Source organism: Cebus imitator, unplaced genomic scaffold, assembly GCF_001604975.1.
Source record: "Cebus imitator isolate Cc_AM_T3 unplaced genomic scaffold, Cebus_imitator-1.0 Scaffold11, whole genome shotgun sequence".
In the NCBI taxonomy this organism is placed as follows: Eukaryota; Metazoa; Chordata; class Mammalia; order Primates; family Cebidae; genus Cebus; species Cebus imitator.
This window is the reverse complement of record NW_016107326.1, coordinates 8,567,565-8,581,799: the sequence shown is the minus strand read 5'-3', so window position 1 is coordinate 8,581,799 and position 14,235 is coordinate 8,567,565. Positions and strand designations below refer to the sequence as shown.

General features: G+C 49.5%; 1 protein-coding gene across 5 annotated transcripts in view; it reads left to right on the top strand.

Annotated features, from left to right (window-relative positions):
- The window catches only part of DLG5 (discs large MAGUK scaffold protein 5), a 137,411-nt gene that overhangs the window by 65,550 nt on the left and 57,626 nt on the right, over positions 1 to 14,235 (top strand). For 4 of the 5 annotated variants that reach the window (XM_017496730.2, XM_017496756.2, XM_017496748.2 and 1 more), the window contains exons 3-5: positions 3,139 to 3,301; positions 5,857 to 6,000; positions 6,677 to 6,860. In XM_017496730.2, coding sequence (XP_017352219.1) covers positions 3,139 to 3,301; positions 5,857 to 6,000; positions 6,677 to 6,860 — 491 coding nt within the window. The remainder of the gene's footprint in view (positions 1 to 3,138; positions 3,302 to 5,856; positions 6,001 to 6,676; positions 6,861 to 14,235) is intronic. The other variant, XM_017496740.2, reaches the window with a different exon arrangement.

Genomic DNA, 14,235 nt, shown 5'->3' with positions numbered 1-14,235 from the left:
TCAGGTAGGTTACGGAGAGTCAAGTTGGTTACAGAGAGAGTCAGGTAGGTTACAGAGAGAGGTAGGTTACGGAGAGAGTCAGGTAGGTTACGGAGAGTCAGGTAGGTTATGGTCAGTCAGATGACATGGCACCATCACCTGCCTGACCCGCAATACTGCTGGGGGCTGCAGTAAAGCTGAGGGTCTCTTGCGGGAAAGGTGTGGGAAGGCTTCTGAAGCTGTAGAGGAGACCGCTTTGGGGAGAGCAGATGCTGACCCCTGGCCTCGCCTCCAAAGAATATTTTGACCCTACAGGTGTAGCCTGGAGCACAGAAATCCTGGTTGTCATGGTGCTGGTAGCTTTAAACACAGTCTGTGTTGCTTAATGACAGGGACGCATGCTAAGAAATGCATCCTCATTTGGTAATTTAGTCGTTGTGTAAACATGAGTGTGATTACACAAAGATGGTATCTACAGTATACCTAGGCTACGTGGTATGGCCGGCTGCTCCTAGGCTGCGAACCTGTGCAGCATGGTACTGTACTGGATATGGTAGGCAATTATAACACAGTGGTAAGTATTTGTGTGTCTATACATAGAAAAGAAAAGGTGCAGCAAAAGTACAGAATAAAAGATAAAAAATGGTCCACCTGTATGGGGCACCTCCATGAATGGAGCTTGCAGGACTGGAAGTTGCTCTGGGTGAGTGAGTGGGGAGTGAAGGTGAGGGCCTAGGACATGACTGCACTACTGTAGGCTCTGTAAACACTGTATACTTAGGCTATATTCGACTTACACAAGATATTTTTCCTTCTTCAATAATAAACCGTAGCTTTTTTACTTTGTAAACTTTTTTTTTTTTTAACTTTTTGACTCTTTTGTAATAACACTTAGCTTAAAATACAAACACATTAGGCCGGGTACGGTGGCTCATGCCTGCAATCCAAGCACTTTGGGAGGCCAAGGCAGGTGGATCCCTTGAGCTCAGGAGTTTGAGACCAGCCTGGGCAACATGGCAAAACCCTGTCTCTACATAAAATACGAAAACATTAGCTGGGTGTGGCAGCACATGCCTGTAGTCCCAGCTACTTGGGAGGCTGACGTGGGAGGATCACTGGATCCCAGGAGGTAGAGGTCGCAGTGAGCCAAGATTGCACCACTGAACTCCAGCCTGGGGGACAACAAGACCCTATCTCAAAAAAAAAAACACACACACACACACACACACAAACATTATACAGCCTTAAAAAATATTTTCTTTCCTTATCCTATAGGCTTTTTCTATTTTAAAAATGTTTAATTTTTTTGTACTTTTAAAACTTTTTTCTGTTAAAAACAAATACATTCATATATTAGCCTAGGGCTACAGAGGGTCAGGATCAGCAAGATGTCATTAGGTGACAGGAATTTTTCATCTGTATTATAATCTTTTTATTTTTTAGAGACAAGTTCTTGGCGTCTAGCCCAGGCAGGAATGTAGTGGTGTGATCTCAGCTCATTGCAGCCTTGACCTCCTGGGCTCAGGCGATCCTCCCACCTCAGCCTCCCAAGTAGCTGTGACTGTAGACATGTGCCACCACACCACACCCAGCTCATTTTTTTGTAGTATTTGTAGAGACAGGATTTCACCATGTTGCTCAGGCTGGTCTCAAACTCCTGAGCTCAAGGGATTCCACCTGCCTTGGCCTCCCAAAGTTTTCAGATTATAGGCATGGGCCACCACACTTGGCTAATTTTTGTGTTTCTTTGTAGAGATGTGGTTTAATCTTTTTTTTTTAATTTATTTTCTTTCTAATGCCATTATAATCTTGTGGGACCACCATCCAAAATGTAGGTCCATCATTGACTGAAATGTTGTTATTTGGCACATGACTGTCGTGCATTTTGGGGGTGCTGGAGTCAGGTGTTTGGGGTTCCACAACCTGAAAACACTGAAAAGTACAGCGCTGGGAGTTGAGGCTCTCCCTTCCCACTGTTGTCTGCCTCATCATGCCCGGTGCTGAGCTCCCCATCCTCACTTGCCCTCCTGGAAGGCCCCAGACCCCAGCTTTTGTCTTGGGGTACTCTTGGTTTACATGAACATTTGGCCAACAAGGATCAGTGAGACAGGGGTGGTCAGGATGCCACAGAGGGTCAAAAGACCTGTCATGCCTCATGCCCTTTGTGCACTGTGGGTCCATTGTGGAACAAGCACTGTGTCTCCTGACACAAGTCAGCCTGCCAGATCCCATCCACACATTGGATGGCTGCTGTGAGCTCCTCTAAGGGTTGGGCGGGATATCAGGTAGACGTATTGACAGGGTTCAATATAAAAGCACCATGGATTGGTCTCTTCTCCTGGGATGAGGTGCTTTCTTCCTGGAAATGGATTTGGATCTTGTCAGAGGCGGTGGTGGCAGCGGTGGCTGTTGCGTGCTGGGAGCATAAAGTGTGGGGCTCCCTGCAGGACTCTCAGTCCTAGGAGGGGTGATGAGGGCTGGTGAGGGTTAAGCACCCAGAGGCATCAGGACCAACTTGTATCGCGTCACACTGACCTTAGCTGGGAGCCAGCAGCCTCCTCTTAGCCTGCACGCCTGGGCTGGTTGGGCAGGTCTGTCAGGCGGGTGGACGGCTTGCAAAAGGGAGCTGTGCAGTGTCCAGCCCCGGTCAGGGAGGGCGGGGACACGGCCCTTGGGCCCCGGCTGCCCTGGTCTTTAGTAACGTCACTGGATTTCAGGTGTGCCTTCCTCCTCGAGCCGGGTCTTCCACTCTCCTCAGGGCACAGGTTGGTCTGTCCTCCTCCATGTGCCATGCCTAGTGGTGGGAAACAGCCGGCATTTCTGAAGCACGGGAGGATGCAAGGATTACGGTCAAAACCGTCGCATCCGGGAGGTGTGAAAGCCAGGTTTGGGAGAGAGTGGGCATCTTTAGAGTCCTTGCTGGGGCGGTTACTGGGGTTGTTGAGTGCTTGGATGCTGGAGCCAGATGGCCTGGACTGTTTCAGTTCCACCTGCTACCCTCTGTGGCTCAGCGTTCTCACCTGTGAAAGGGGAATGCTAAGAGGACCCACTTGTTGGGGTGGCAGGAGTAGCTAACACAAGTCAACAGCTCAGAACAGTGTTGGGTGCCTAGTGAATGCCAGCTGAAGGCGAGTTCACTTTATTATTCCCCTTCCACAGGCACCACCGGGAAGGCGCCGTCCCCACCACCCCTCCTCACTGACCGGCAAGTGAACGAGAAGGTGGAGAACCTCTCCATCCAGCTGCGGCTCATGACCCGGGAGAGGAATGAGCTTCGAAAGCGCCTGGCCTTTGCCACGCACGGCACGGCCTTTGACAAGAGGTAGTAATCGCGCCATCCCCCCTGCCCGGGCCCCATGGCTGGGGTTACTACCCTGATGCTGATGCTATCACCCCCAGACACCCCCTAGCTCCTGGGGGTCCAGGCTGTACTGCCTGAGTGTCCCCTTGCCCCCACCTTACTTCCAGGAATGTCTCCCAGAGGCAGCACCCACACGTTTGTGGGGCAGGTCCCCATCATGCATGTGGAGAGGCCCCCGATAGTGGTGTGCTTGTTTGCAAGGTGGGCTCGTGTGTGTGTTGTGTGTGTGTGTGTGTGTGTGTGTGTGTGTGTGTGTGTATCCCTACCACTGTCTCCTAGACCTGCCCAAGTTGAGTAAAGTTTTATGTGGTTGGTAAACACATTAACTGTTCCTTGCCACATATGTGTTTTCTTTTTTGATACGGGGTCTTGCTCTGTTGCCTGAGCTAGAATGCAGTGGCGCAATCATGGCTCAATGCAGTTTTTACCTCCCCAGCTCAAGGGAACCTCCCCTCAGCCTTCTGAGCAGCTGGGACTACATGTGTGTGCCACCATGCCCAGCTAATTTTTTTTTATAATTTTAATTTTTTTGTAGCAGCAGGGTCTATGTTGCCCAGGCCGGTCTTGAGCTTCTCGGCTCCAGTGATCCTCCTGCCTTGGCATCTCAAAGTGTTGGGATAATAGGTATGAGCCACAGCATCTGGCGCCTCATAATCTGTTTTAAACAGAGCACATTCTACCTGGTGTCTTTGTTGCTTTGAAGAAAATTTTTGCTTCTTTTGTGATTTAGAGGTAGATAACCCATAGGGTGGGGCAGAGGGAGTCTTTATCTACCTGCATGATCTAAGAGGACTTTCTGGGAAGGAGGAGGGCCAGAGAGTGGTTTATCCTTTAGCTCCCATGCTGGTAGAGAGGTCTGGAGGGGAGAGGGGCTTGGTGCAAACACTTCAGTTTCACCTGTTTCTTTCAGGAGCAAGGGTCTGTGCCTCTGCACTCTGTGCCTCTGGGATTATGCCAGGGCTGCAGAGCCTGATCCCCGAGCTTGTGTTCATGAGGATATGCCCCTCAGTTAGTTGGCCTTAAGACAGGATGAGTGAAGACGTGGATGTGCTATGCTAGCACACAAGAGCTAGCACACGATGGCCCACGGGCCAAGGGTGGCCCACTGCCTGTTTTATAGATGAAGTTTCACTGGAATACAGCCATGCTCATTGGTTACAAAGTGTCTATGAGTGCTTTTCTGCTGCAAAGGCGGGGTTGAGTGGTTGCAACAGAAACTACATAGCGTGCAAAGCCTAAAGTATTTACTCTGTGGCCTTTTGCAGAAAAAAAAAAAGTTTGCTGACCTCCGCTCTGTAAAAAGGGTCCTCAAGTTTGAGCAACAGATTCTGCACCAGAATCACCCACAGAGCTTGTTAATGCACAGATCATGACCTCTCTTTCCCTCCCTTCAGAGCATCTGACTCAGGAGGGCTGGGGCTGGGACTAGGCCCAAGAATGTCTATTTCTGACAAGTTCCCAGGTGATACTGTGCCGCAGGTCTGGGAGCCCCACTCTGAGAACCACTGCATATGGCGAGTGTTCTTAACCTTGATTGCAAATTGGAATCCCCTGAGGAGGTTTTAAAAAATCCTGATGTTCAGCTGGGCATGGTGGCGCGTGCCTGTAATCCCAGCTACTCAGGAGGCTGAGGCAGGAGAATTGCCTGAACCCAGGAGACAGAGGTTGCGGTGAGCCGAGATCATGCCATTGCACTCCAGCCTGGGCAACAAGAGCGAAACTCCGTCTCAAAAAAAAAAAAAAGAAAAAAAATCCTGATGTTTGGGTCTTATCCTTAGAGATGCTAATGTAATTGATCAGGGCATTGGTATTTTAATGCATACCCAAGATTGAGAGTCATTGTTCTAAAGATAGGAGAAATTCCTTTTATTTAATATTTTATATATTTATTTATTATTTTTGAGACAGGATCCTCTCTGTTGCCCAGGCTGGAATGCAGTGGTGTGATCTTGGCTAACTGCATCCTTGACCTCCTGGGCTCAAGTGATCCTCCCACCTCAGCTCCCTGAGTAGCTGGGACTACAGGTGCCTATCACCACACCAGGCTAATTTTTGTATTTTTTTGTAGAGGAAGGGTTTCACCATGTTGCTCAGGCTGGTCTCAAACCCTTGACTTAAAGTGATCCACCCGCCTTGGCCTCCCAAAGTGCTGGGATTACAGGCATAAGCCACCACGCCCAGTCCAAAGAGAGGAGACATTTCATCACAGGTTTCTGGTGGACTCAGACCTGTTACACAGACTCCTGGGAGGTCCTGCAGAACCTGTCGGCACCTTCTCAGCTTTCCAGGCCCATGCAGGGAGCTCAGGCAACCATGGCTCCCTCCATCCTGGGGATTCTGATTCTGTGGGTCTGAGTGAGGCCCGGATATCTGAGTTTAACAACCAACCAGGTGTGTGTGGTGCACAGGAGACCAGTATTTGGGAACCACTGGGCTGGCCTAATCCAGGACCCGGCTCCCCTGTCTGTGTGAATCCTGGAGCCTGTGTTCATGGGGCCGTTTGCTTTCTGGGCCAGGCCCTACCACAGGCTGAATCCTGACTACGAGAGGCTGAAGATCCAGTGTGTGCGGGCCATGTCGGACCTGCAGAGCCTGCAGAACCAGCACACCAACGCCTTGAAGAGGTGTGAGGAGGTGGCCAAGGAGACTGACTTCTACCAGTGAGTGAGGCCTGCTTGGCCAGGGCCCCCAATACCCACAGACAGCTGCCTTTGCCCTTCTTTTCTTGGGACTTGAGCCAGGGGTTCTGGTTCTAGTCCTGCCCGTCCCACTCAGCAAGTAGTCTGCCTACAGCAGGTAGATTTGTGCCTTTGGGCCCCAGTTTTCTTAAGTGTAAAACAAGGCTATTAATCCTTCACATTTTATTGCCAGCTTCAGAGACCTGGCAGGCAGGAAAGTGATTCAGAACATGCAGCAGGAGTCAGGCAGGTCTCTGGGTCTCTGTCCAGGAGCCATACTGCAGCTTCTTCCTGTAGGATAGTCCCACAGGGTGTTTCCCAGCACCCCTCTGAGGGTCTTTGCCTACTCACCTGCTGCTATCTGCCTGGGTCCCAGTATTTGGAGGCACTAGGTCTGTACCAAAGGTGTCTGTCTCCCTTCCCTGGAGATACATGTGTCCTTTTTGGTGTCAGGTTTGTAAAAGGTGATTTGGATGTTTCTGGAATTGGTCTGTTAGCAGGTTTTGGCTTGCCTCTGAGTGCTGCAGACCTAGCTGCCACTGGCTCCTGTCTGCTGTATCTACGGGGAGTGTTGGGACCTAAGGCTCGTGATGCCCTGCGATGGGGTGGGGCATGAGGGGCTGGCCGGGGCTCACTGAGCGTGTGTGGCGTGTTTCAGCACACTCCACAGCCGGCTCCTGAGTGACCAGACTCGGCTGAAGGATGACGTGGACATGCTGAGGCGGGAGAACGGGCAGCTGCTGCGGGAGCGAAACCTGCTGCAGCAATCGTGGGAGGACATGAAGCGGCTCCATGAGGAAGACCAGAAGGAGATCGGTGACCTCCGCGCCCAGCAGCAGCAGGTAGGCTCAGCCCCTGGAGACTGGCCATTTCTCCCAAGTAGTCCTCATTCCTTTTAATGGAGAGTAGTATTGAGAAGTAAGTGCCTTCCAGGCACGTTGGTGCACATCTGTGATCCCAGCGTTTTTGGAGACCAAGGTGAAAGATTGCTTGAGCTGAGCCTGGGCAACATGGCAAGACCCTGTCTCTACCAGAAAAAAAAAAAAAAAATAGCTGGACATGATGGCGCACCTGTAGTCCTAGCTACTCAGGAGCTTGAGGTGGGAGGATCCTTGAAGCCCAGCAGTCTGAGGTTACACTGAGCTATGACCATGCCACTGCATCCCAGCCTGGGCAGTGGAGTGAGACCCTGTATCTGAAAAAAACACACAACCAAGTGCTGGATGTGCTTGTAGCTTGGGTTAGCACTGTTTCCTGGCCCTCTCAGTGGACAGGAGTAGGGAGTAGCTAAGTGTACACACACACACACACAGGCACACACACACACATATATTTATATCTGTATTTCTATATCAGACATGTAGATTGAAAGCCATGAGTTTACACTGACAGTTTCAATTCTAATTCAAGACCACAGGTTCATTTTGTTTTCACCCTTTTTATTTTTGTAACCCACTTTAAAAACAGCAGTGACAAACGTGATTCCTGTTATTTATTTATTAATTTTTTTTGAGATGGAGCCTTGCTCTGCCGCCCAGGCTGGAGTGCAGTGGCACAATCTCAGCTCACTGCAGCCTCTGCCTTCTGGGTTCAGGTGAGTCTCCTGCCTCAGCCTCCTGAGTAGCTGGGACTACAAGCACATGTCACCACGCCCAGCTAATTATTGTATTTTTAGTATAGATGGGGTTTCACCATGTTGGCCAGTATGGTCCCCATCTCCTGACCTCGTGATACACCCACCTCAGCCTCCCAAAGTGCTGGGATTATAAGCATGAACCGCCACGCCTAGCTGATTCCTGTTATTCTTAGTCTGTTTACTTGGTCAATTCCCCTCGTGTAGCCACCTCCCATGCCCTCTGCAGTCCCCCTTCCCACTCGCATCTCCCCTGACCCTTTGTGGGCCCTCCCACCCCATGCCTTCTCTCTGCCAGGCCTGGCCTCCTCATGCCATGTCAACACCCCCTCTTTATTCTGTGCTAGCTGTGATATCCCCTCTAGAGCGACCTGCCCGAGTATAGGTCCCAGTGTCTTGCTCTGTCTTGCCTAATGGATTTAAGGCTTAATTGTTCAGAAAAAAGGAGATGGGCGTTTTCTCTTTCCATTTTAAAAAATTTTACATTTATTTATTTTTTTTTTTTTTGAGACAGAATTTCACTCTTGTCACTCAGACTGGAGTGTAATAACATGATCTCTGCTCACTGCAACATCCACCTTCTGGGTTCAAGCGATTCTCCTTCCTCAGCCTCCCAAGTAGCTGGGACTGCAGGTGTGTGCCACCACAGCCGGCTAATTTTTTGGTATTATTAGTAGAGACGGAGCTTCACCATTTTGGCCAGGCCGGTCTCAAACTCCTGACCTCAGGTGATCTGCCCACCTTGTCCTCCCGAAGTGCTGGGATTACAGATGTGAGCCACCGTGCTGAGCCTTTTTATATTTTTTTCCATTTTATACTATTGTTTTCTAATTGCAGAATTAATATTTGTTTTGTAACAATAAAAAAATAAACAATACAGAAATTTACAAAATTTCTGCTCCACAGAAATAACTACCATGAATGCACTGACAGTGAAAAGTTTAAAATTTGTATCTGTATTTACAGAACCCTTTACAATAAAAAAAAGAAAGAATATGGAACCCTTTACAATGCAGTGATATATAATACATTTGTTGCTAACATTTTTTATTTTAACTTAATATATGATGTGCAGCCAAGCATGGTGGCTCATGCTTATAGTCCCAGCACTTTGAGAGGCCGAGGCTGGTCAGAAGTTTGAGACCAGCCTGGCCAAAATGGTGAAACCCTGTCTTTACTAATAATATAAAAATTAGCCGGGCATGTTGGCAGGTGCCTATAATCCCAGCTACTTGAGAGGCTGAGGCATGAGAATTGCTTGAACCCAGGAGGCAGAGGTTGCAGTGAGCTGAGATCATGCCACTGCACTCCAACCTGGGTGACAGAGTGAAACTGCCTCCAAAAAATATATAAAAACTAAAAAATAGCCAGGTGCAGTGGCTACGCCTGTAATCTCAGCACTTTGGGAGGCCAAGGCAGGTGGATCACCTGAGATTGGGAGTTCAAGACCAGCCTGACCAAAATGGAGAAACCCCATCTCTACTACAAATACAAAATTAGCCAGTGTGGTGGTGCATGCCTATAATCCCAGCTACTTGGGAGGCTGAGGCAGGAGAATCACTTGAAGCCAGGAAGTGGAGGTTGTGGTGAGCCAAGATTGCGCCATCGCATTCCAGCCTGGGCAACAAGAACGAAACTTTGTCTCAAAAAATAAAATAAATAAATGTATGATATGTATATTTCTATTTTAGTACAAATTCTACTTGTTGTTTTTAACTGCTGCAAAGTATTGAGTTACAGAGAAGCACCGTAATTGATTTAACCAGTCCCCTATTGACTGACTCTTGCACTATTTTCAGTATTTTCAAAAATTGTAAACCATATTCCATTCAAAAGCTTGCTTCTGTTGAAAAACTTGCTGTTTATTTTCTTTCTCTGATATTGATTGAGGTCTTATGCAAGCTCAGCAAGGGACCCTAAGATGGCCATACTTGGAGCTTTATAGAGGTCTCTTTTGTGCCCCCCTCTGATTCTGGGAATTGGTTGTGTGAGGTCAGGTCCAGTGGCTGGAGCAGAGGTTGTTATTTAGCCCACGGGTCTTGACGGAGCCTTGATAATGGAAGGCTGGCAGCAGGAAGAAGGAAGACTGCTTCCTTGCACCTGCTGCTTGGCCCAGAGAAGCTGCGGCAACACTCTTCCCACCCTTTATAGGTTCAGGAGGTGGCGGTGGTGCTCTTGGAGCATTTCTCTAAGGATGAAATGGGAGAGGAGAAAGTGCCATGCTTGCACTGGTCAGTACTGCCCACAACCCGTTCCCCCTGCGGGGATGCTTCCTTGTACAAGTCAGTGGAGCTTCCTAGAGAAAAACAGATTTCCAGACTGCAGGTTTTCTGTTTCTAAGGAGGCAAAAATATTTTTAACCTCAAAAGAAATCCTTTGGCGGAATCCTGCCTGTGAAGCAGGTAAGGACGGAGGTGCTGTGGTGAAACAAAGCTCCTGGGAAGCTGCCTGAGGGGACGGCCCTCTAAGAGTTGGAGCCCCTTCTCTGCCCTGAGGTGCTTGCGGTAACCTCCCCTACCTGAGGGCAGGCTAGCCGTCCTGGCTTCAGCTGCACTCTGCTTTGTGCTTTGTTTTCTTGTACTTTTGCCTGCTAGCAGTTTTCTCTTCTTGATCTGCACTTGGCTCAAGGAACCTTTTGCCTCGGGGTTTAGTTTGGATTCTGTTCTTCCTTGAGAGAATCATCATTTCAGATGCGTATGTGGCTCCATGGCAGTCCAAGGGAAGCCCCACAGCCTTGCTGGGAAGTGTGAGGTTGGTGCTTCTCAGTGTAGCAGAACTGGCTTGTATGGCTGTCACGAGACTGAAAGACACTGCGTGGAAGGCACTGATACCACGTGCCCGTGCGTGTGGGGTGCTTGGTCACTGTTGTGGTCGTTATTGATGTTATTCCAGTCCTGTCAAGTCTGGGTTAAAATCTGCCTCATCCAGGATGTGTAAAAATTAGAACCCGCATACATTGTGGGTGGGAATAAATGATACAGCTACTGTGATTCCTCAGAAAACTAAGCATAGCTAACAGTTGACCTCCCAGTGACTCTCCTAGGTGTACACCCAAGGGAATTGAAAATATATGTCCACACAGAAACTTGGGGTGTGAATATTCATAGCAGCCCAAAACTGGTAACAACCCAAAGGTCCACTGACTGATGAATGGGTGAATAAAACGTGGTCTCTCCATACGATGGAATATCATTCAGCATAACAAAGAATGCAGTACCAATCCATGCTCTAATGTGGATGAACTTCAAAAACAGGACAGCAAATGAAAGAAACCAGCCACAAAAGACCACAAGCTATGATTCCAGTTACGTGAATTATCCACAACAGGGACATCTGTATAGACACAAAGCAGATTTGTGGTTGTCTTGGGCTGGGCATAAAATGTTCTGGAATTAGACAGCAGTGGTGGCTGCACGACTCTGTGGATTCATAACCTTGTGAATATATTTAAAAACCACTGCATTGCACACTTTGTGTGGTATGTAAATTATAACCCAGAGGGGGAAAAAAAAGACTCCGATTTTTCACCTTGTCATAAAAAGAGAAATCTGGGCTGGGTACAGTGGCTCATGCCTGTAATCCCAGCACTTTGGAAGGAGCAGGAGGATCCCTTGAGTCCAGAAGTCCAACACCAGCCTGGGCGACATAGACTCTATCTCTACAAATCTTGTTTAATTAAAAAAATCATTTTTTAGAAAGAGCACTCAGCCCTCACAAAGCGTGAAGTTTCCTTGTCTCCCATTCTCTGACTTTCTTGAGCACGTACTCAGCTTTACAGACCTTCAGACTGAGACGTCCCTCCCGCCCCCGCCCCGTCTCCCTCTCCCTTTCATGTCTACCCCACAGGGGAGGGTCTTCCTCCCCCACCCCGCGGTCCATTCCCTGCTCCCTTTTTCCTAGTGCTGCGATCCTTGGCAACAGGGTCAGGGGTGGGGATGTATCCTAGTCACTGGGGTCCCTCAGGTCAGTTCAGCTGGACGAGTGCCTCTCAACAAGCACCACCTCCAGACCCCACCAGGAGAAGAGGCCTGGCTGCCATAGGGAGCAGGGCTGGAAGCATCTCAGAACTGCTGCATGGGCAGCCCCGCATCCCGGCAGGCATGGGGTGGATGCCTGGCTATGGGATGCCCAGGTGGCAGCAGGCCAGCAGCAGAGGAAGTGGGGACATGGGGATGGCCACAGGCGTGCTCCCCGCTGGGCCCGAGGGCAAAGGTTGACCTCACTGGACAAGGGCAGTTTTGTTGCCGGGTTCCTCCCGTGCCTTGTAAACTTGAAGAGGCCCTTGCAGGGTAAATGGTGCTGTTTGACTTTTGCGCTTGCTTGAGGGATTTGTGGGGCTTCCCAGCCCTCTGCATGATTTATCTTGGAGGAAATGAGGCAGCCCTGGGGGAGGGGGCTCCGTGGTTGAGAGCAGCAGACAGGTGTTTTGTCTGTGTGTGTGTGTGTTTTGCTGGAGAGGGCCACAGCTAGACATCCCCATCTCCATGTTTGGGCAGTCGGAGTGCGCCTTCCTGGATTCTTCTAGGCTGTATCAAGAATGCCCAGGAGACCCTGGACAGAGACTGACAAGGCTTGGTGGGGGAATCTTAAGTAGAGGGTGTTTCCACATCTTTTTTCTTTACTAAAATGGTACATACTCTTCAGTTAAAATAGAAAAAGTATTCAACCAGTGTGGAAGGCACCTACCCACCTCCTCAGACCCAGCCTAGCTTTGTGGAAATGACCAGCCTCTGTGTAAACCACTGGAATGTGGATCCTTGTCGATTTTTTTTTATGCCACATTTAACACTCATACAGTTTTGTTTGTATTCCCTGAAACGTGCCTTAAAAAAAAAATCCTGTAACACATCATGGGTCCCCTTGCATTTGCTGTGAATTTGCACCTCCAGAAAGGTCCTTGCTTGTTTGGTTGTTTGTCATGTGTGAATTGCATTCTGTGTGGAGCCTCTTGGTGGTCAGTATCTTCCGTGTTACAGACCATGTTTCAGTGGACACACATCTTTATGCTCTTTTGTACACACGTTTTGAAGTTTGAGCCTTACGGGTAGAATTTCTGGGACAGTGCACATGTTCTCCTAGGTCCTGCCAATTTGTGTGGGAAACCTCTCAGGCTCCGAGAACCTTCTTTCTCCTCCCCCCTGCCCTTTCTCCTGTCTTTAAAATATACTCTCTTGTAATTCATGAGAGTCTATTTTCTTGTCCCAGGTATCCTAATGCCCTTTCATGGGCCTGGAGGAAGGAAGCGGGGAGAGGGGTTTAGTCATTGCTGAAAGGCATCCCTTACAGAGAAGCCCAGGAAGACAAGAGTGTTCTGACCAGGGTGGGATACAGATAGGAGGGCTGGTCTCTTCCCAGCCTCCCTGCAGGGAGCAGCTCAGATTATGGCTATCTTTGTGCCTCCCCTATGAAACTTCCACCCCCTTCTCCTAAGCCCCTTGGACTCACAGGCCATCTGTCCTGTGCTCCAGCCAGGCTCAGGGGCTCACGCCTGTAATCTTAGCACTTTGGAAGGCCGCGGTGGGTGCATCACTTGAGTCTAGGAGTTCAAGAGCAGCCTGGGCAACATAGTGAGACCCCCATCTCTAGAAAAACTGAAAAAGTTAGCTGAGTGTGGTGGGCTGTGCCTGTGGTCCCAGCTGCTTGGGAGGCTGAGGCAGGAGGATCACTTGAGCCTGGGAGGTTGAGGTCGCAGTGAACTGTGATTGTGTCACTGTGCTCCAGCCTGGAACTGAGTGATAACCTGTCTCAAAAAAAAAAAAAAGAAAAAAGAAGTTGACTGTCTTTAAATTTAGAATTCTGGGCCAAATTTAAATGTTCTCTCTTTCCTTGGCCTTTGCTGGGAAGCTAAACATTTGACTGTAGTTAGATGTGTATCTCTGTGTATGTGTGTGTGTGTGCACGTGCATGTGGAAATACCTACCAAGAACATAATCTTATAATGGTGAGAGGGAAAAATTCTAGACTGATAGGAATGTTTTTCGGATTCTCTGGAGTTAACTGTGACCTGGTTCCCTAGCTTTGTTCAGAGGCTGTTGGTTACACAGCACAGGCCTGGTGCCGAGTCCTGCTTGTAGAGAAAGGGTGAGAAGCGTTTGGGGCCCCGCGAGCCTCTTTCAGTATGGGGATGCTGCCCTGTGGGAACAGGTTATTCTGTTTAACTCCAAGGCTGCAGTGACAGCCAGAGGTTAGGAGTTGCAGGGAGGCGGGCGGAGTAGCTCCTGGTGAGCAGGACCCTGCCCTTGGAGCTTTCGCTTGTGGAGCCGGCAGGGGTGGTGGTTGTCGCAGTGGAGGCAGTTCAGGGCTTGATCTCTCTCCCAGTGCCTTCCACGGGAGGATCCCACCGTGTTAATGAAGGCGGGTGGGGGGGAGCATCAGAAAGGACCCGGAGGTCTGTGCTGGGGCTTCCTTGACCGACCCTGTCGCACTGGGAATTTGTGGCCCACTCTCACAGCCCATTCTGGCAGCCTGATTCACACAGCCCTGAATTGTCCCTCAAGGCTAGGCATTCAGGGGACTGTTCCCCAATGAATCCACACGGCCCTGAGTCGTCCCTCAAGGCTAGGCGTTCAGGGGACTGTTCCCCA